Source organism: Citrus clementina, unplaced genomic scaffold (assembly GCF_000493195.1).
Source record: "Citrus clementina cultivar Clemenules unplaced genomic scaffold, Citrus_clementina_v1.0 scaffold_9, whole genome shotgun sequence".
In the NCBI taxonomy this organism is placed as follows: domain Eukaryota; kingdom Viridiplantae; phylum Streptophyta; class Magnoliopsida; order Sapindales; family Rutaceae; genus Citrus; species Citrus x clementina.
This window is the reverse complement of record NW_006261964.1, coordinates 4190016-4213608: the sequence shown is the minus strand read 5'-3', so window position 1 is coordinate 4213608 and position 23593 is coordinate 4190016. Positions and strand designations below refer to the sequence as shown.

The following is a 23593-nucleotide window of genomic DNA, read 5'->3' as shown; positions in this document are numbered from 1 at the left end:
ATCGATACGTTTCCTGTTCCATTCAATGGATGAATAAATATTGCATTAATTTTTCTACTAGTATATCAACTTTTCCGATACCAAGTTAAGGTGCCATTCATCGATGATAAGTTTTTATAAATAATAAAATTATTAATTATTATGTTTCATCATTCAATCAATGAATGTTATATCATTTAAGATAAAAATAAATTCGAATATAAATTAAATCAACAAGAGTTAAGTCATATAGAGCTCCTTTCACTTTTTATACATTACCAATATTACGATCGAATATTGATACTATTTTTGGTTATTATTATTTAACATTTCTTCAAACAAAGTATATTGAATTTGAAAAAAAAAATTAAAACTTGCGTTAAGTTGTAGGAATATCATCATAATTCTCAATCTAAATTTACCAAACAAGTTTTAAAGGAATCTCAATTTTTTATTTTGGTTATAATCAAATAAGAAAAAAATATATACATATATAGAAGAAAGTTCATGCACCAATAATAAAATTTTATTTATTTTAAATTTACTCTTATAGAAAATTATATAAATAATAATGTTTTATTAGATGAAAGTATAAGTAAGGCTATGTTTGATATTGAGGTTATATAGCTGTAGTTTAAAATGTACAGCATTAAAATATATAGTAAACATTAACTATTATGGCTTGAAAGTTATGTTGAATTAATCAAACACTTATATGATGAATAACCTATGATATTTTTATTATTTTAATGAAAATTATTATTTAAAAATTATATCTACTACACAATATTAATTTATATTTTATAATTATAATTTTTTTAGGAAAATTATCAGCCATATACCCTTAAATGACACCCGTATCAAACGTGTGTGAACACTTTTCAAGTGTATCACTCGTATACCCTAAGTTGACAAAACACTTCTACCGTCCACCAATCTGTTAACTTCCGTTTGCAAGCACTGACATCATAAGGGTAATCTAGTTTTTTAAGATGAACGAAACTTTGACTAACAAAAACGACATGCCATCCCATTTACTTAGTAAAAAATGACATGTCATATGATATATATTAATAAACATGACATGTCACCCTATTTATCAGATAATTGTTAATAATTGCTAAAACAAAACTTTACAACCGAATCTACTCCTCCAAAATTTAACCTAAATTTGTGAAGATCTACTCCTCCAAGCTCCAATTGCAATTTTTTATGGTATAATATGTATAATTGTAAATAATATATTGTTAATAATTTTTTATGGTATAATATGGATATTTTTTATGGATAATTGTTAATATTATGTACCATTAATAATTCATTTTTTAATCAAAAAATTTATTGTTAATAACAAAATAAAAAAATTGTGTATTGAAAATTTACGTTAATTTTTGGGATAAATTTATCTTTTTACCTTATTTTGAGTTTCAAGGGCGAAATAGTCAATTTACTACAATTCTGTTAACTTTCGAACGGAAGTTAACAGATTGGTGGACGAACAAAGTATTTTTTTAACTTAGAGTATGCGAGTAATACACTTGAAAAGTGTTCACACACTCAGGGGCGAAGCTAAAGGGTGGCTTACCCAGGCTGTAGCCAGGGTAAGATTTTTGGAAATAATATTTTAGTTAATTACATAAATTTCCTAATTTGCATGCTTGATTTGAATTTTCAAAGAAGACCTTGTAATTGAAGAAAGTCTTTCTAATCCGGATGAACTGTTGGTTTATCTCAAACATGTTATGAATGGTTGGTAGCGTGCATGCCTGGTATGGATAGTAATTAAAAAAATTTTAGTCCACCCTAAAAAATAGTGTTAGCTTCGCCCCTGCACACACATTTAATACGAATATCATTTAAAGATATGTAAATGATAATTTCTTTTTTTATATAACAGCTGTGACATAAAAATTAAGACGCATTGGTATTAAAAGAAAAAAAATGTTAATCCGCTTTTGCAGCTCCACCGCGGACTGTCAGTATCATATAACACGATGACATGAACGGATAGAGGGGTACAGTGGGACCCACAAGCCTCACAGGCCTTAACAACGAGGACTTATACGTGGCAAAAGTAATTGCAAACGTGTCGTGTGAACAAGCAGCCACAGTTATTAAAGTCAGCAAAACCAGCAGACATGCAGTCACATGCGTCATCTCCAGCGAAACCCCCACAAACCGACTTGCGCACTTGTGCGTAAAATAAATACGAACCAATTGAAGCTTTGCACATCCCTCCCAGCATTTTGTTATTTGCTTATCTATTTTTAAGTATTCTCAAATTCCTAGCTTTGTCCAATTAGTGCAGATTAAATATTTTTCAAATCATCTTTGTTTCTTCTCTTTTATAATTTCATTTTGTCTCCTATCAATCACACTACTATGTCTATGTCTACCATTTTCCATGCAAACGCTGTTTCCATAGAGTCTTTGCTCAATTTTCCGGCCACCCTTAACGTGCCCACCAAAAAATGGCACTCAGCTTTCACTAAAATCTACTGCTCCAGAACACTTTTGTCACTAGCAGAAATTGCTAAAGCCAAGAAGGGTGTCAACAAGGCTTCCCGCTCTCCATCTTACACCGTTGTAAATCTTCAACACGATGATGAATCATTCAAGATTGATCAAACGAGTCTTGTTGAGCTTGTGAAGATGAAAGATCTCGACAAACTTCACGAGTTTGGCGGGATTCGCGGCGTAGCCTCTGCTCTCGAAACAGATTTTGATGCTGGAATCTTTGGGAATGATCAAGATATTGCTCGGAGACATGAAGCATTTAGTTCAAACACGTACAAGAAACCTCCATCTAAGAGCTTGTTCTACTTTGTTGTGGACGCTCTTAAAGATCTTACCATTTTGATTCTTTTAGGCTGTGCTGTGCTTTCTCTTGCCTTCGGCATTAAGGAGCATGGCTTGAAAGAGGGATGGTATGAGGGTGGAAGCATACTTGTTGCTGTCTTTTTGGTCATTGCCGTTTCAGCTGGAAGCAACTTTACACAGAATCGACAGTTTGATAAGTTTTCAAAAGTCAGCAACAATATACAAATTGATGTCATTAGAAATGGTCGCCGCCAACAAATATCTATCTTTGAAATTGTCGTTGGAGATGTCATATGTTTAAAGATTGGAGATCAAGTACCTGCTAATGGATTGTTCTTAGATGGCCATTCGTTACAAGTAGACGAATCAAGCATGACAGGGGAGAGTGATCATGTGGAGGTTAACAGCAGCCAGAATCCATTCTTGTTCTCTGGCACAAAGGTGGCTGATGGTTATGCTCGCATGCTTGCCACGTCCGTTGGAATGAACACAACCTGGGGCCAAATGATGAGCCAAATAAGCCGCGACAACAGTGAGCAGACGCCCTTACAAGCCCGGCTCAACAAGCTAACTTCATCAACAGGCAAGATTGGATTGGCAGTTGCTTTCTTGGTTCTTGTCGTCTTGCTGGTTCGCTACTTCACAGGGAATACAACAGACGAGAATGGAAACCAGGAGTATAATGGAAGCAAGACAAAGGTTGACGATATAGTGAATGCTGTTGTGGGGATTGTAGCTGCTGCAGTTACTATTATTGTGGTTGCGATACCAGAAGGTCTCCCTTTGGCTGTTACGCTTACTCTTGCTTATTCCATGAAGAGAATGATGGCTGATCAAGCTATGGTGAGGAAGCTCTCTGCCTGTGAAACAATGGGTTCTGCGACCACCATTTGTACGGATAAAACAGGCACACTCACTGAAAATCGGATGAAGCTGACAAAGTTTTGGCTCGGCAAAGAACATGTAAAAGAAGGTGGTGCTCATCAGTTTCTCCAAATATTATTAAATTGATCCAAGAAGGAGTTGCTCTGAATACGACCGGCAGCGTATACAGGGAAACTTCGGTATCTGATGTTGAGTTTTCAGGCAGTCCCACTGAAAAAGCAATTCTTTCTTGGGCTGTCCTGGAGATGAACATGGATATGGAGGCGGTAAAGCAGAGTTGTATCGTTCTCCATGTGGAAGCCTTCCATTCGAAAAAGAAACGTAGTGGGGTCATGATGCAGAAGAAGACGGACAACACAGGCCACGTGCACTGGAAAGGAGCAGCAGAGATGATTCTAGCAATGTGTTCAAGTTACTATGATGCTTCTGGAAACATCAAAGATCTGGATGATGGCGAAAAGGAAAGATTTCAGCAAATTATTCAAGGTATGGCAGCTAGCAGCCTCCGATGCATAGCTTTTGCACATAAACAAGTTCCAGAAGAAGAGCATCGAAATGAAAAAGATCAGAAGAAGCTAATTGAAGACAACCTAACCCTATTAGGATTGGTGGGTATTAAGGACCCATGTCGTCCAGGGGTAAAGAAAGCTGGGGAAGATTGCCAATATGCTGGAGTGAACATCAAGATGATCACCGGAGACAACGTGTTCACTGCGAAAGCCATAGCCACTGAATGTGGAATACTCCAGCCAGGTCAGGACACGTCCACTGGTGCTGTGCTAGAAGGAGAGGAATTCAGAAACTATACACATGAGGAGAGAATGGAGAAAGTTGACAAAATCTGCGTGATGGCGAGATCCTCTCCTCTTAAAAGAATTATAAAGAGAGTTGTTTGTTTCTAGAGAAAATATTGAACTAAGGATTCTGAAATACTCTTGAGCAAAGTTTATTATTTTTCCTTGACTGCAGAGTAATACAATTCGTGAGTATTTATACTAACCTCTCCTTGATCACAATCAATGTAACTAATTAAAGAACTTATTAGCTAATACTCATCACAATACATTTTGCACTTCTAACGAACTGAAACTAACTATGCTGAGCTGGCAACTGAGCTGCTACTATACTCTGTATCCTGTTTCAACTTAAGCTTTTCCTGCTTCTGCTTTCCATTGCTTCTTTCTCCATAATGAGCTATCTTCACAGCCCCCCTCAAACTCAGAGGACATAGGTGGACGTTGAGTTTGGATCTTAAGTAGTTGAACTTTACGAATGATAAGGGCTTAGTCATTATATCAGCAACCTGTTCTTCACTTGGAACATATTGAATTTTCAGCTCCCCTGCAACCACCTTATTTCGAATGAAGTGCATATCTATTTCAATATGCTTGGTCCTTGAATGGTATACTGGATTTCTTGCAAGTTCAGTAGCACTGATATTGTCACACCAGATTGCTGGTTTATCTGTGCAATTAATTCCCAATTCTGTAAACAAAGACTGCAGCCAAGTAAGCTCAGCACTAGCTGCTGCCAATGCTCTATACTCACTCTCAGCACTAGACCTTGTTACTACAGACTGTTTCTTTGAAGACCATGATATCAAGTTATTTCCCAAGTAAATACAATATGATCCAATCGATTTCCTGTCATCTAAATCACATGCCCAGTCAGCATCTGTAAAACAAGTGAGCTGCATGCTTCCTTCTCTTATAAACTTCAAACCATAATCTTGAGTAGATTGCAGATACCTCAATACTCGTTTACAGGCCATTAGATGTTGTAGAGTAGGAGCCGAAACATATTGACTGAGTTTGTTGACAGCAAATGCAATTTCTGGTCTTGTTAATATCAGATATTGCATTCCCCCAACTATGCTTCTGTAGTGTGAAGGATCCTCCAGATAAGAACCTAGCTCTCCTTGTACAACTTTCTGCAACTTTGTTCCAGTACTCATAGGAGTATCAATCCCTTTGCAATTTAACATTTCAACCTTGGATAACAGATCTCTCACATATTTCTTTTGTGACAAATAAATGCAGCCTGCATCATATAGCACCTCAACTCCAAGGAAATATGATAAAATTCCAAGGTCTTTCAAAGCAAAAGTTGTATTAAACTTAACTATAAAACTCTCTAATTCAGCAGTGTTTGGTCCTGTAATCAAGATATCATCCACGTATATAAGTATTAAGATCAATGAGGTTGCACTTCTTCTGATAAACAAAGAAGAATCTGAACTGGTGTTAACAAAACCCCACTGTAGAAGACAATTTTTCAGCTTGTCATACCAAGCTCTTGGAGCTTGTTTGAGTCCATACAAGCTCTTATGTAATCTGCACACATGATTGGGTTTCTGACTATTCACAAATCCTTCAGGTTGACACATAAACACTTCTTCTGTTAGTTCCCCATTGAGAAAGGCATTATTGACATCAACTTGCCTGACTTGCCACTGATTCATCACTGCTAAGCTCAACACCACTCTGACAGTTGCTGGTTTAATAACAGGACTGAAGGTTTCAAAGTAGTTTACACCTGCTATTTGTTGGAATCCTTTAGCAACTAGTCGTGCCTTGTATTTAGCTACACTTCCATCAGTATTGTACTTAATTCTGTAAATCCATTTATTCTCAACAACTTGCTGATTAGCTGCTCTTGGAACCAATGTCCATGTATCATTTTTTATTAAAGCATCAAACTCCTCCTTCATGGCTTGTAGCCATTTTGAGTCTTTTAATGCTTCATGTATAGTGTCTGGTTCTTTGTGAACAAGATCAGCAATATACACTTTGGGTTTGAAGATACCAGCTTTTCCCCTAGTTATCATTTGGTGTGTATTCTGAGGTGTATGAGAATGAGTAATGGGATTATTGGACTGTTGTTGAGGGGAGTTGTGAGTATGGGGAAGTGATGAATTAGGTACAGGTTCATGAGCTGAGGATGGACACATAAGAACAGGTGAAGAGTTACTGATTGTACCTTGCTGTGACTCTGGATTAACTTCTTGCTGTGCAGGATGAACTGAAGTGCTTGTACCAATGCTTTCTGAACTCACTGAGATTGGATTATTAATGCTGTCATTGAGAAATATTGGTAGGATAGGTAAAGTAGAAAGATGATGAACTTGTTGAGGAGTAATAGAATATGAAGACTGAGAATCAGAGGCTGAATGTTTAATAAAAGAAGAGTCTGTGGTATATGGAAATGTGAACTCATCAAAGACAACATGTCTGGCAATATAAATTTTTCCTGAAGCATGTAAGCATTTATAACCCTTATGTGATGGACTATACCCAATGAACACACATTTGCTAGAGTGATAAGCAAATTTATGTTTGTTGTAATCTCTTAAATAAGGGTAACATGTGCAGCCAAAACATCTGAGCATATCATAATCAGGTTTATGCTTGAAAATCTTTTCATATGGGTTTGAAAATTTCAGAACAGGTGAGGGCAATCTGTTGATAAGGTAAACTGCTGTATGGAAGGCATCCCACCAGAATTGAAAAGGTAAATGAGCTTGAGCCAGCAGAGTTAATCCTGATTCTACAATATGCCTATGTTTCCTCTCAACCAATCCATTTTGATGATGTGTATAAGGACATGAATGTCTAAAAATAATACCAGATTGGTTTAGAAATTCTGTAAAAGGTCTATACTCCCCTCCCCAGTCAGATTGCAGAGTTTTAATGGTGGTGGTAAACTGATTTTCCACTTGCAACTTGAAGAGTTTGAAAACTTCTAATGCATCTGACTTAACTTTTAAAGGGTATATCCAGGTATATCTGCTGAAGTCATCAACAAAGCTTATATAATATCGATATCCATCCCTAGATAGAGTGGGTGAGGGTCCCCATAAGTCTGTGTGTATGAGCTCAAGAACTTGGGTAGTTTTAGTGTCTGTGCAGGGAAAATGCAGCCTATGAACTTTGCCCTTTTGACATGCTTCACATGTTGTTTGATGCATTTGATGAATTTGATATGTAGGAATGGAAATGGACTTGTTAATTTTGAGCATATGTAATAGCACTTGAACACTAGGATGGCCAAATCTTCTATGAAAAAGTAAAGCTTTATTGATTGATTTAGTAGAATGTGATACAGCAGTTTGATAACAGGTTTTCAAATTTGCAGTTCCACTAACAACATCAGTGTGACCAGCAGAATCAGAATGATAAAAGGACAACATTGAAAGTGGTTTATTAGAAGACATATGGGAATGAAAGGAAGAAGATGACTGAGTGTTTGAAGAAGAGGAATTTATTAACAGCCTGTATAATCCTCTCTCAGCAAGGCCCTGCATCAGTATTTGCCCCTTCAGAGTATCCTTCACAACACAGATATTTCCAAGAAATTCAACAGACAGGTTATTATCAGCAGTAAGTTTAGAGATGCTCAAAAGGTTCTTAGTAATTGAGGGAACAAGCAATATGTCTTTTAGAGCTATGGGTGTGTGTTTGTGATTGTCATTTGAACTTTTGAAATTGAGAAAAGCATCACCAATATGAGTTATATTCAGACCTTGTCCATTGCCAATAATGAGTTGATCTGATCCACTGAATTGCTCCCTGATGTGCATATTTGCCATGTTGTTTGTCAAATGATGTGTGACTCCACTGTCTAAATACCAACCCTCATCAGCTGGTCCTTCATAGTTAGCAACATAGGCAGCTCCAGGAGCAGGGAAAGAGTCCAGTGAATGATTCATTGAGTTCAAATCAGACCTCTGATGACTAGAGTAGTCTGGATAATATTGTGTTTCAAAGGGTCCAGCAGCACTTGTATATCCCGCAACACTTGGACATTATTCAAAATTTGCCATATATGCTGCCCTTTGACCTTTCCCTCTTCCAAAGTTTCTGGGTGGAGGCACATAATTCTCAAACCTATACCAACAAGCATCTGCAGTGTGCCCAGACTTATGACAAATTTGACATGTTGATACATTATCTCCAGATCCATTTTCAGCACCAAGGTTAGCATTAGAGATGTTTCTATTATAAGAGGTTGGTCTATAGGCCTGCATGTGCATTAGTTGTCCCCTACCAGAATTATAAACACTAGGATCATGACCACCATTGACAAATCCTCTTGAATTTGTAAACATCATTCCCCTTCCAGTACCAAAATTTCTATTTCCAGCATTGAAGTGTCCCTGATATCCATTATAACCTCCTCTTCTATTATAGCCCTTAGTTTGAGGATAATTCCCATTCATCATTCCATAATTGGCATTAAACACACTCTTAGCATTTTGACTTTGTTCCATTCTAGCTTCATGTGTTAATAGCAGTGCATATGCATCATCATATGACATTTTATTAGCAGTAATTATTGATGCAAGATCTAAGTATCCTGAACCTAATCCATTCAAGATTTGTATCAGTAGATCTTTTTCAGAAATAGGACTTCCAGCACATGCGAGTTTATCAGCAAGTGCTTTAACCTTCAAGCAGTATTCCTCAACAGTCATATTTTCTTTCCTAAGAATATTTAGTTCATAACGAAGTTGCATGAGCTTAGCTTCAGATTGAACTCCAAATTGTTTTTCAATGCATTTCCAAGCTTCAAATGCACTATCACAGTTAAGAATTGAGCTGAGAATACCTTCGCTAATTGATGATAAGATCCAGCCAAGAAGAGTTTGATCCTGTGCTCTCCAATGGACAAAAGCTGGATTTTCTACTTTCTGTATAGATCCATCAACTTCCGTGTGAGTAATGTAACGATCTGGTGTCACTTGATTATCAGAAATTAGATGCTCAAGTCGATTTCCTCTAATTGTAGTAAGGACTTGCTTGCGCCATAGCATAAAATTCGATCTATCTAGCTTGACTGGAGAACTAAAGGAGAATGAGATCTGAGTTGATTGATTTGAAGTAATATGATTTGGATTGAAGATTGTATTGCTTGAACTAGCCATGAGTGGCTCTGATACCATAAAAGAATTATAAAGAGAGTTGTTTGTTTCTAGAGAAAATATTGAACTAAGGATTCTGAAATACTCTTGAGCAAAGTTTATTATTTTTCCTTGACTGCAGAGTAATACAATTCGTGAGTATTTATACTAACCTCTCCTTGATCACAATCAATGTAACTAATTAAAGAACTTATTAGCTAATACTCATCACAATACATTTTGCACTTCTAACGAACTGAAACTAACTATGCTGAGCTGGCAACTGAGCTGCTACTATACTCTGTATCCTGTTTCAACTTAAGCTTTTCCTGCTTCTGCTTTCCATTGCTTCTTTCTCCATAATGAGCTATCTTCACACCTCTCGATAAGCTTCTCATGGTACAGTGCTTGAAACAGAAAGGTCATGTGGTTGCCGTTACCGGGGATGGCACAAACGATGCACCAGCTCTGAAGGAAGCAGATATTGGACTGTCCATGGGAATCCAAGGAACCGAAGTGGCAAAGGAGAGCTCGGATATTGTCATCTTGGATGATAATTTTGCTTCGGTAGCCACAGTGTTGAGATGGGGAAGATGTGTCTACACCAACATCCAAAAACTCATTCAGTTCCAGCTTACGGCAAACGTTGCCGCTCTGCTAATCAACTTTGTCGCAGCAGTTTCCGCAGGGGAAATCCCTCTTACAGCAGTCCAACTACTTTGGGTGAATCTGATCATGGACACGCTAGGCGCCCTCGCTCTCGCAACAGAGAAGCCTACCAAGGAGCTCATGGACAAACCACCCGTTGGTCGAACTGAGCCACTTATCACCAACATTATGTGGAGGAACCTTGTGGCCCAAGCTTTATATCAGAGAGCAGTTCTCTTGACATTACAGTTCAGAGGTGAATCCATCTTTGGTGTAAATAAGAAGGTAAAGGACACCTTGATCTTCAACACATTCGTCCTTTGCCAGGTGTTCAACGAATTCAACTCGAGGAAGCTTGAAAAGAAGAATGTCTTTGAGGGGATACATAAGAACAGGCTGTTTCTGGGGATTATCGGGACAACCATTGTTCTTCAAGTGGTGATGGTGGAATTTCTAAAGAAGTTTGCAGATACAGAGAGGCTGAACTGGGGCCAATGGAGCGCATGTATTGGTTTCGCAGCTGCTTCTTGGCCAATTGGTTGGCTGGTCAAGTGCATACGTGTTCCAGCGAAACCGTTTTCCAGCTATCTCAAGTGGAAGAAGTATATAGTTTGCAGATACAGAGAGGCGGAAGAAGTTTCTGGGGAAGAAGAATGTCTTCGAGGGGATACATAAGAACAGGCTGTTTCTGGGGATTATCGGGACAACCATTGTTCTTCAAGTGGTGATGGTGGAATTTCTGAAGAAGTTTGCAGATACAGAGAGGCTGAACTGGGGCCAATGGAGGGAATGTATTGGTTTCGCAGCTGCTTTTTGGCCAATTGGTTGGCTGGTCAAGTGCATACCCGTTCCAGCGAATCCGTTTTCCAGCTATCTCAAGTGGAAGAAGTAGGCTTGTAGGTATAGATTGTTCTTTAAATTCTTTTCTCATCAATTCTTACATTTTTCCCGTACGTATGTCGTACTGAGACTTTGCAGCTGATTAGTTTTTATTTATATCACATGTATGCTTGAAATAAAAAGTACTGTAGTTCATAAAACATCCCCCCCCCCCCCCCCCCTTTTTTTTTCTAAGAATGGAAGAGCGGACTTGTGTCTCTTTTTAATTTCTAGTCCTGAGGTGCAAGACATTTGACCCTTGCAAATGAATTGAAAGCTCATCAAATAGTCATTAACTAAACCAAAGAACCAACATAATTGCATATTTGCATATACCCACCAGAGATACTTAGAGCGTTAAACGTGTAATTTTATCGAACATGTAACATACATTTATGTACACTTGTATCTTGTATGTCAGAAGAAAAAAAGAAAGAAACCCACAAGCATATATAATCGTTGGCAATTAATTGAAAAGAGAAAAGCTCTACTTTCAGTTAGCAATGAACTTGATAAATTGAGAATCCACCACCCCCATCTGTTTTCGGCGTAGTACAGTGCCTTTTTAGTTTGGCTTTTTTTTTTTATTTCCTTTGTGTGAAGACAGATGGTCAAAGAGCACTTCAATACTGATGTAATAATAATTTGTCACTGATGATGCCCATGGACTTTTAAGAATTGAAAGCCCACATGAAGTTTTTAAGAAAATGAAATTCCACAAATATCATCAAATGGAACATATTCTAAAACTAAAAAGCGACAATCCAGGACCCCTGTTTTCCATTGAAACACAAACCACAAATATGGTACAACGCAATCTCATGGAGGACATGAGAATGCCAGTGTAATGTAAGATGCCACAAGAGTGGCACTTTAATTACATAAAGAGGCAAATCTTGTGTCTCTGTACCAGTGCCTCACCTTGGTTTTATTAAGAAATCTGGACAGAGAATTTTTTTCACAATCTGGATGTGACAGTTGACAGTGGAGATAAATCGGTTGTAAAGTTTCTCCCAATCAAATGACAAATACATTATCATACAGCAATTTCATCTAAGCTGGAACAGGGACTTTGCCATTGTCAGCTGGAGTCAGACTGTCGTAGTATTCAACCAGCACTTTCCAGCCACCAGGGCACATAAATCCATCCGGAGGATTCTCTTTGCTCCTTGCGAGCGTTCGCATCTTGGTGCCTGATATGAAGAGGAAGTCCTTAGCCCTTGAAGGATCAAAGAATGCCATTTTGCCTTGAGTCTTGTCATACGCTGCAACCTGCAAGCAAAAACAATTTAATTATAACACCATTAATTTCATTACTAAAGAAATCGAACATAAAATCCACGTGTGTAGTATTAGTGATGGTCCGAAGCTTTACATACCTTGAAAGGAAGGATGTTTAGCCGCTCTAGTCCAGGAGCCATGCTCAGTACCTTTTTGCCATGGTCAGCGTCGTAGAGATCTCTCTTCTCAACTGGGTGGCCCATGCCAGCTGGGTCCCTACCAACAATATAAAAGTTGGCCCCAGCATTAATCCTAGCTTTTGCATGCCATTGCACCTCAGTTGGGCCTGCGTAGTGCATGGGAGAGGGAAATATAGAAACCACAGTGGTCTCTGGATCAAGAACACCATCCTCAAGCACCTACACATTTATAATATGACAGAAAATTAATATTCATTTCAATTTTATTTTTTTTGAAGTTTGCATTATTACAGTATTTTCAGCAGACCCCTCGAAGGAGAGTCAGGCATTCAATCAGTCTCAAGAACTGAAGTTACCATATGATTTTAGTTTTACAAAGTCAGAAAAAGATGTTAACCTCTAGGCTCTGGAGCATACACCAAGTACTGCATAAAAATTCAATACAGATGTTTATCCTAATCAAAACAGAACCATGTACAGAGAACTGAGAGAAGGGCTAAAACGTTAATCTTAATACCTTTTCATGTTGCTTCATTCGCCAACTAAGGGGAACATCATCTGCCTTTGTATAGCCTCCTAATGGGTGTAGCAAGAGGATAGGATTCTGGTAACCCATCTCAAGAAGCCTACGACGGGTATCAGTCATCAATAGAGCATGACCATTGTGCACAGGATTCCTAAGCTGGAAAGCAAACACAGCATCGGCATTGCGCTTGCTGAATTCATCACGAAGTTGAGCAGGTGACAATCGGAAACGATCAAGACCATCGTGGTACTTGATTGGTTCTAGCACCTCCAAGTCACCTCCAATCAGCCAATTTCCAGCATAAGTTATGGCCTGGTCAACATAAGGTAGACCAGGGGCAGTTGTCCCCCATGTTCGGGCTATCCTTTCTTCTTTGGGGTGCTTGTAGATCTCAATGCTGAAATACACATCGAATAGCAAATACATGAGAAGTGAAAACGGAACTGCTATCAACCAAAAAAAAAAAAGAGTTGACAAAAACTTTTGTTCTATAATTCATGAAACTAATCATAATACTCCTATAAACACGAGAGACACCAATATAATTAGATAAACTGCCATCATTTGAAACTCATGAATCTGGTATTCTGGTGGTATTTTGGTCCACAGTGTTAGAATATGTTATATGGCTGCATCACTTATGAAGAAAGGAAAAAATCAAAAAAAAATTCCAAACAATAACTACATGACGCAAAGATGTATCCGGAAAGAAATTAATGACACACATCTTTTCTAATCTATAACAGAATAAAAAGCCCTCATTCAGAAAAAAAAAAAAAAAAAAAGAACAGACTAAAAGCCCAAAACCTTGGGCCTGATTCCACACCTCAAAAATCAACATGAGTATGAAAATGCACCCATTGAAAAATGACTCATGCCCATCTTTACCATAAACATCAACTAGTTAAAAAAAAAATCATATTTTTTGCCCATAAAAAAAAATATGAGTAGGCAAAAATTCTTGATTGTCAATAAAACAGCTTCAACCTTCAACATTATCTAAAATTGTGGGTATATTTGTAATTGTTGTGCTTCCGCTTAATTTTGAAATTCTGCAAATAGCTAAAAGGTCTAAAGTTTAGCCTAAACAGATATTAAATTTAGCCAAAAATTGCACCAGCAAACTCACTCGTTCAAAATCGCAACGACGTTGTCATCGGAGTCAACGAGAGCGACACGCGTCGACTCACCAATCCGACGCTTCTGCTCGTCGTCGATCGCCAAGACGATCGGCACGGACATGTTAACAACCGACCCGTCGTCCAGACGGAGCGAGTTGAAATGAAGAGTTTGGAGGAACTCGGATTCTCTCATGAACCCGCTTAGAGGGCTGGCCCAACCCTCGCTCAACACGTGTACCCATTGAAGGTCAATCTTCGTCAGCCTGATCCTCGGCAGCGTCGCCGCCTCCCGCTTCCTAACGTCCCTCAACGACTTGTCGACGATCAGCTCCGTCAGCTTCCCGCCGTCCGGTTCGATCAGCCCGGCCCGGATACTCCGGAGCTTGAAATGGGGGGCGGTGGTCTTTTGCTTGAAGGAGAGGGATGTGAGGGGAGGAGCAAAATGGGAAATATTAGATTTGGAGAGGGATCGGGAGGGAAGTGGGGTTTTGGCGAACAGAGTGGACATGGTGGCCATTGTTAATTGAACTGAGAGAGAACCCAAGGGACACTCGTTTGACGGGTGGGTCTCCTATATTACAATGGAAAGGGTATTTTAGGAATCCCACAATATGACAATGATCCCCCTGTGAAACTGATGAGACATTGATGTGGTTTTATAATACTCTTTTATTTATAAACTGGCGGGTTATTGGGGAATTGGGTAGGGAGGATGAACCTGGACGGTTTTATTTTGTCGCTTTTTAATAAAATTAAAATCGGTAATTTTGATATTTTTATTGAGTAATGATATGATTTATTTATTTAATGATCATTTTTATTATTTTATTCTTGTCTGTTGAGTCAAATAAAGACGACCAGCCGTCATTATTATCCGACTACAAGGAAAAGTACATGATTTAATCAATATTTTAATAAAGATAAACAATTATTTAGTCATAATCTTACTTTAATTTAATAAAGAGATACGATTATATTTTAAAAATATCTCAAGACACTCTTGGTGGTAATTACATTATAGTCATAATCTTACTTTTTCTTTACTTTTATAATAAAACTCTAATAATGTTCTCGGAGATATTAAAAATGTGAATTTATCAAATTAATCTTCAAAGTAAACTTAAAAATTAGTTGTAATTATCTTGTTTTTAAGATTAATTTGGTAAATTAATTTTTTTATAAAAATTTATTAGTAAGGTTGTTATAAGGGCATTAACCATTACTTTAATTTTGTTGATATTAATTTATTTGTAAATAATAATTATTAAGATTTTTGCAACAATATGAAAGATATCAGTTGTTTCATACTGATATTTATTTCTTAATTTGATAATTAGTAATTATGGTTAATTTATTAATTAAAATTTTAGATTAAAAATTAATGTAAAAAATATTGTTGCTAGAGTATTATTGTAAAATAAAAACGTAAGGATAAGAATGTAACATATCTAATAGTAAGGACATCTTAAGGTATTTTATTAAATATAAGAATTAAATGGATACTTAAGTTAAAATACAAGGAGTAAACAAGTATTTACCATTTTAATAATGACCAAAATTCTAAAATCAATTTACCTATATCATCGCCCTATTTATTTAAGGCTGATTTGAACGTATATAAGTAATTGTGCAATTACAATCTTTCGTTTAATTCAGGTAGCGTTTACTTTTTGGATTGGATTGGGAATCCTGAGGAGTGGGAATCCTAGGATTGGGAGTGTGGAGTGAGAGTGAGAGTAAGTTGTTTACTTACACTGGAATGGAAGTATGGATTAGAGATCAGAATTCAATTTATGTGTTTACTTTGTCTTGGATTGGGAGTAAATAGTTTCAAATTACAATTTTATCCTTATTTAAAGAATTATAGTTTTTAATTACAAAATTAATAAATAATATATTTAATGAATAATATTTATTTTATTATATTTGTAAATTTATTATAATTATTAATATTCTTAATTATGAACAATAAATTATTAATTTTAATACAAAATGAAACCTTATTTTATTTTATTTAATATAATTATATTAAATTTATTATTATATAAAATAATAATATAATATTATTTAGTACAAAATTAATATTTTCTTAGAATAAACTATTTATTATTATTAATATTAAATAAATATAGTACTATTATTTTTAAAATAAATATAATAATATTATATTTATTAATTCTCTATTAATATAATAATATTATTTAAAAATAATTTTAACTTAGAATCAATGCAAATTATTATTTAGTTAAATATAATAATATTATTCAAATAAATATAATAATATTATTCAAATAATATTTATTTTATTTTATTAATTATAAAATATTAAATTAAAAAAATAAAAGGATAAAAAAGGGAGAGGTGGGAGTGGATTCCCACTCCCACCTCCCTCAATGAGAGTCCCACTCCCACTCCCCACTCCAAAAATGGGTGGGGCCCACGGGGTGGGATTCCCACTCCCTTCCTATTTAGAGGAAGTAAACGCTGGAGTGAGAGGAATCCACACTTCTCACTCCCACTCCAGCAAGTAAACACAACATCAATTGATTTCACTTTTTTCCCTTTAGTAAAATGAATCTATACTTCAACTGACATGACATTTAAAATCTCGTTCATTTTATACACGTTAAGCAATTAATACGTCAAGTTCTTACTAAGTTACATTATTTGTAAGTTGACTCAAAATTAACTTTTCATAATTCCTCAATTATTTGACAATTAATAATAGAATAATACAGTCATACAAAAAAAACTTATTTAATTTGATGTACGTCTCAAAAATTTTTATCCTAAATTTTATTTCAAATGATATGTCACTCATCAAGTGGTTGATAATTTTTTAAAAAATTTCAAATAAATTAATTATATTATCTTATCAATTAATTAATGAATATCATATTATATGAAATTATTTTTTTAAATAAAAAATTTAGGATGGATAGAACTATTATGACATGTTTGTGTTACATTAAATCTATTATTATTATTATTATTATTATTATTATTATTATGGCTAGAGTATGAAATAGGGATAGTATAGTTCCTTCACATAAAAATTTATATACACTTTTTTTAGCACAAATTTGATGTATTACTGTAGTTTTTTAAAAAAAAAAAAAGAAGAAGAAAAGAAAACAGGCCGACATAACTAATGTTGACTTGAAAGGAAAGTTAGCAATTGCTTCTGAGCTTCTGCAAATGATGCTCTTACATTCTACGAATCTTCCTCACATTGAATTTCAAAGACACACTGTTACTATCACAAAGTGTCACCTTTCTTATTCGTTGTACCGCGAGCCCTTACAAATTGAACATCGCCCATTTCACGACCACATTCAACATCGCATCTCGAGTGGTATTAGAGGCCAACTTTTCCTCTTCATCCCCACATATATTTTAATTGGACTGTCCCGCAAGATTATGAGACGTGGGATTGACCTTTGACCGTTTCATTCGTAGGCGGACTGAGGTGACTTGTTTAAAGGGTTATTTTTAAATACCTCTCCTGAGGTTTGGGATAATTATACTTACATGGCGTGTTTCTTTGTATTCTCACTTATTTTCCCCTAATATGAGTAGAAGTTGATTATTAGTGGACTGACAAATTGACCAAAATATTTTTTTTGGGTTACTAAGCAAATGAATAGATTCAAAATTCAGGAGGTCTTCTTGTAGTTGGCTTCACCTCGACACCACGTGTTTTCGCCTCTTACCACCTCTTGAACGTTCATCACTAATCATAGTATTGCCACACAACCACGAATGCCCAATTTTAAAATTTCAAAATTTTGATCAAAATTTGTGGAAGTAAACCGATTAAAGTGAGTATATGAGTGTGCTGAGGCAATATGTGGGTTCGATTTGATTTTTTTTTTTTTTAAAAAAAAAAAAAGGAGCCAAGGACGGGTCAAATTTGAAGAAATAGTTTCGGCCGAACTGAGATTTTGATTTTGGGATTTTCGAGTTTTGAGTGGAAAATCTTGTTTGGGTGATGATAATGGATGTTTTTGAGTGATGAATGAGATTTAGAAACATGAATAAGTAAGAAAAACACAGTAACATTGTGGATTCTAGTGTGTGTGAGAGAGAGGTGTGTTTCGGAGAGAGGTTGAAACCACGAAGAATATGAAGAGAAAGAGCCAAAACCGTGAATAGTTAGCCAATTCCATATAGCTTGGCAGAATTTCTACCTTCCAAACGGTTAGCTACTTGGATTTGGCAAACTCACTGCCAACCAAGCAGTTAACCGTTCCAAATGAGTCGGCTTGTGTTTCTCTTAAATTTCGCATACCAAGCTTGTATCATTCATGGGTTATTTGAAATTTGTGATGATTTGTTTTGGTTAGAACAGCTTAAGTAGGGGAGTACAGTGGAAATGATTCTAAATCTTGATATAAAAGTGAGGCCATTTTGCTTGAGTTTTGTTTGATGAAAAAGAAAAATTAGTCTTCTACTCATTGGGTATTAAATTATATCGGGTAATAGAGTTATCTAATAGGGGTTTTACGTGTTTTTGAAAGCAATTTTTATTTAAGTTTTGATTTTATTTTATTTTTTAAGTTCAAGAAGTCTTTTACAAGTTTACCCCCGTATACTAATGTTATACAGGTACTTATATTAACAATAAAGGAGGTATTTAAAAATAACCCTTTGTCTACATTATAGATTTTAGTGGAATTTTTGTTGGATTTCACTTCCATGTAAAATAGGATATTAAAAGAAACAACAAGACAAGGCAAATGTTTGCAGATATTTGCAAATGCCAAGTGGGGATTGAAAATTGGTCTATTTAATTTTAATGGAGGCCATTTCAGAAATAATGTGGGATTACTAGTTAAAATTTCAATGCCACTAGAGAGGTACAAGTACAAACCCAATTCACATTTGTTTATAAAATATCTTCCGACTTGCTCGATTGTTTATTTGGATGAGATTATAACAAATTAATTTTTTTATTACAATCTGTATATTTATTTGCATATCACTTTATGTTTTGACGGTGGACATATTATTGACTCATTATTGACACTGAAATTTTAAATACTCTCACGAGTGTGATAGCAAAATGACAATGCTTCCTATATATTTACTGATATTTATATTATCTTACATATTGCGATATTAAGAAAACAGACAGGTTTAAAAGACAAAAATTGTATACATAATTTAGATTATCACATCATTCAATTATTTTTAGAGATTGAGATTAGAATCTTCTCATAATTTAAGATGTTTTAAAGATTTTTTATTGACATTAATTTTTTAAGCGCACGCGCGCAAACACACACACACACATATATATATATATATATATATATGGACCTTGTTACGTTTCAAAAAATGTAGGTAACAAATCTTGATTTTACAAGTTACAGTTTTGGTCTTGCCACGTGTAGCGCGAACATTCAGGTGAAAATTTGAATTAGCTGGTTTGCATTCGGTAACAAAGGAAATGAGACCGATTGCTGACCGATTGAATAGTTTAAAAGTTAGTAAGAGTTATTTAAACCCCGCTTGATATCTAATGAGAGCCAATTATTAATTTATTCGTATTTACAATTTTATCGAACGTGGTAATTATCAAAGGTGCTGTATTGGGCTGTTATATTATTGTAATTTGTGAAATGTAAAATAAATCATGAATAAAAGGGGTAATATAAATTAGGGAACATCCTTTAATAAATTTTGAAAAAAAAAATCAAATTTTACTTTACACACCCTTCCAAATGTCAAAATAGTGATTCAATAATCATTACTCCTATAAATATTCTAGTCACTGCAACATAGTTCTTGTCTCTAACTTAGCAAGAGATCCACGAGAAATGAACGCAATCATACAAGAATATATTTTGTTTCTTATTTCTACCATTGATTTAATTCCAGCAGAAAATTAGTGCATGGATGAATTATAAATGCAATAAGGTCCCAATCCTTAGAATTGAGAGTCTTTATTGATTTTAAGTATTAGATTTTATGTAGAGAGAAATTCTTAAGATTAAGGAATAAATGATTGTAGTTTTGATGGATGAGTTAGATGGTTGCCAAAAACAATAAAAGTTCATTGTGTATAATGGCAAAATTTTACATCATGGGTAATTCAATTATATAATATATTAATAAAATATAAGTATTTTAAAAATTTGTTAAGGTGCAAATAGGTCATCATAACAATAATTATAAAGCTATCCAAACATGTTAGCAGGCTAATGACAATCAATATGACACACCGCTCGTTGGTGAAGTGAGTATATTGATTTTTCACTTATTTCATTGGAACGAGTTATAAAGCTTAATGTAAATTTTAATATTGTAAATTATTGAAGTTTTTTATTTGTAGTATATTATTTTGGGACGAGGACATTTTGATCCTCTAAAGTTTTGAGAAAAGAGACAAAAAAAAAAAACTTAAAATTTAAAACAAACATATATGTATTTATATGAGATCTTTGTTGGTAAATTTTGTTAATTTCAGATGAATAAAGATTACACATGACACAATTTATTTAATTTTTCATATAATTTTTCTAAGTTTATTATTTAAAACATTTAAATATAAGTATAATTAAATAAAAGTAAAATTTGACTACCAACAGAGGAGAGACATATATCACCCTCTGATCGGTTGCCAATTTTTTAATATTAAAACGTTTATAAACAAAATAATTATTTTATTTAGGTTTTGTTAAGTTACATTTCAAGTAACTTACAATCCGTATAAAATAATGCAAAACTAGTTACATTTTAAGTAACATAAATACTCTTTTCTATTTTCTCTCTCCCCTAGCTATCTTGTTCTGAAAAATCTTTTTTTTTTTTGGTAATTAAAATAAAGAGAAGTATTGTTCTAATAACTATTAAAGAAAAGAGCAGAGACAAATAAGATGGATAGCAAGACAAATAAAACAATCAAATTTTTTTTTTTTTTTTTTTTTTTTTTTTGCTTTGTAATTTTTATTGTTTTTGGAGGAGGAACAATCAAACAACCAGATGAGACATGTATGTTGTATAAACAAAAGTATGTATTCGTGGAAAGTAGAAACATCATATGGACCCGGATACACTTATTCTAACATGATGCTCGAAGTAAGCCTCTGCGACGGTTGTTGAACTCGTGAAACAACACGTTAAACACATGTCTAGTGAAAGCGACTGAGACTTGAGACAGCTTGTCCACTCTAGGACACTGTATTCGATTGCATTAAGTTGTATATATAAAATAATATTATTTTTTTAATATTTATATTAAATTAATACTTTAAGATTATTTAGTGTTATATATTTTTATTTATCTATTATTATTTTGATTATAGAAATTAAAAAAAAAAAAAAACTAATGTGATCATATTAAGCAAACCCAATGCAAAACTGTTAACAAGAAATTTTTTTTTTAAAAATATGATATTATATTACGTTAGTTAATGCAATCTATGTAACGTGGTGTGCCAAACACACCCTCAAATCATTGAGAGGTACGTGGGGTCATCCAGCTTCATCAATCATGGCCAAATCAAATGCATTTGGCTTTGATGTAATCTGCAATGGGGTTCCTTTCTAGATTCATTATAAATTTTTTGTTTCCTGCATAGGAAGCACATTTTATCATCACTTCTGCCCCACTCCCCGTTGGAAGTAATGAGTAAAAAAACTGCAAAAGGCAAACCCAGCAAAAACAGCTCCTGTAGAATAGCCAACTGGAACAACAAAGAACGCAGCTGTCGATGCAGCCCTGGAAAGTCATAATAGTTGGTAAACAATTTAAATCACATTTTCTGATTGGGCCGGGCCTGCAAACATTCATAAAGCCCACTTTAGAGAAAAATTGTGACCCACTTCTAGTTATAGCCCTAGAAGTCAGAGTTGGTAAACAATTTTTGTTATGATCTCTCTACGCATTGTTACTTCGCCCTTGAACTCATACGTGTATTTTATTTTATTTTATTATTTATTTATTTTTTCCTGCAGAAAAAAAAAAAATTAGAAGACGCTAAGAAAAGTCCTCAAACTTAAACTAGTATAATAGAGTGTTAAGTAGATTACACTATTATCTAGAAAAAAAAAATTACTAATTAGAAGACACTTGTCATTTTGTAGATTATTTCTTCATTATTTCAAAAATTATTTTGAGTTTTCTAGAATCTTTATTATAATTTAAAGATAATAAAAGTTCAATTTAAGGGTTGGTTTGAGTATAGGTGAAAAAGGCAGTCGCCTAAGATTCCATATTGCTTTTTGGAAAGTCTCATTTTTTAAGTATTTTCTTAATATTTCTTTCATTAATAAAGATATATTTTTTTTTAAATTATGTATGGTAGGAAATAGGAAAGCCTATTAGATATCTCTCTAATTAATGATTATCCTACAATTAAGAATCTTTTTTGTTATAGAAAATCTATATTTGATAACCTTAGTATTAAAGAGATATAATTAATAATATTATCTAACTATTAATTCATTCATAATTAGTCTTTCCATTAAAAAAAAGTAGTTATTTACCTATTTAGTTTCCTAAGAAACTTAATTATTTAACTTTTAGAATCATTGACTTTTAATATTTCTTTTAATTTCTATTAAAAATCTTAAAATCTAAAAAATCAGTCGATGAAAGAATTTTCTTGCTCTCTTCTCTATAAAGAAAATTATGACATTCATTGATTCATTTAAAAAAGAAAAAATAGTTTCTTGAAATACAAAACTCATATTTATTATCTAATTATCAATTTATCATCTCAACTTTTGATGCGCTATCATTCTAAATATTCTATTTGAAAATATTATTATTCTTATTTATTTGTTTGTTTATTTTTGTAATGGTTTAATGGAAGCAAAAAAAAAAAAGTTGTGATGATTTTTCAATCTTTATACTAGGTAATCTAATATCCTTATGTATGAAAATAATCAATTCCGTTGTTGTCGTCGGATTCTATTATGAATTTATGACCACATTCTTCCTAGGGCCTTCTTATCTCTTCCTTCTTCGAGCTCAGGTTATGGAATAAGGATAAGAAGGAATTGGAGAAGAAGGTATAGCAACATTTGGTTTTATTGCGAGACAGCTCATGATATTCATATCGATCTATTATGCTCCTCTGCATCTGACATTGGGTAGATCGCATACAATAACTATCTTAATTCTACCATATATATCTTTTGTAAAAAGAGGTCTTATAAAAAAAAAAATTCACCTAAGCCACCATATACTATAAAGCCAACCTTGATTCATCATTTGTAAGTGTGAAAATCTAAAGACATAATTGTTTAGTTAAATTTATATATATTTCTTTATATAATTTTCTCTACAAATAAAATTATGATTACAAAAAGGATTTTTGTAAATAATATTATGTAGTGTTTACTTTCTTGAGTAAGAGTAAAGAGTGTGGACTCCTTCCACGCCGGTGTTTATTTATCAATTGTA

The 23593-nt window shown here is 34.3% G+C and overlaps 2 protein-coding genes across 2 annotated transcripts; one reads left to right on the top strand and one right to left on the bottom strand.

Moving 5' to 3' along the window:
• The first annotated feature begins 2355 nt into the window (after positions 1-2355).
• LOC18032281 (putative calcium-transporting ATPase 13, plasma membrane-type) lies at positions 2356-11206 on the top strand. Its single transcript, XM_024188828.1, is given in 3 exon segments — positions 2356-3775; positions 3778-4545; positions 9960-11206. Coding segments are annotated over 3 exon segments (3129 nt in total). The 5' UTR covers positions 2356-2361; the 3' UTR covers positions 10907-11206.
• Positions 11207-11854: 648 nt separating this feature from the next.
• LOC18032402 (ATP sulfurylase 1, chloroplastic) lies at positions 11855-14831 on the bottom strand. Its single transcript, XM_006419985.2, has 4 exons — positions 14187-14831; positions 13049-13454; positions 12490-12750; positions 11855-12382 (listed from the first exon to the last, which is right to left on the bottom strand). The coding sequence occupies exons 1-4, from the start codon at positions 14693-14695 to the stop codon at positions 12164-12166; spliced, it is 1395 nt and encodes a 464-aa protein (XP_006420048.1). The 5' UTR covers positions 14696-14831; the 3' UTR covers positions 11855-12163.
• Between the last annotated feature and the right edge of the window lie 8762 nt (positions 14832-23593).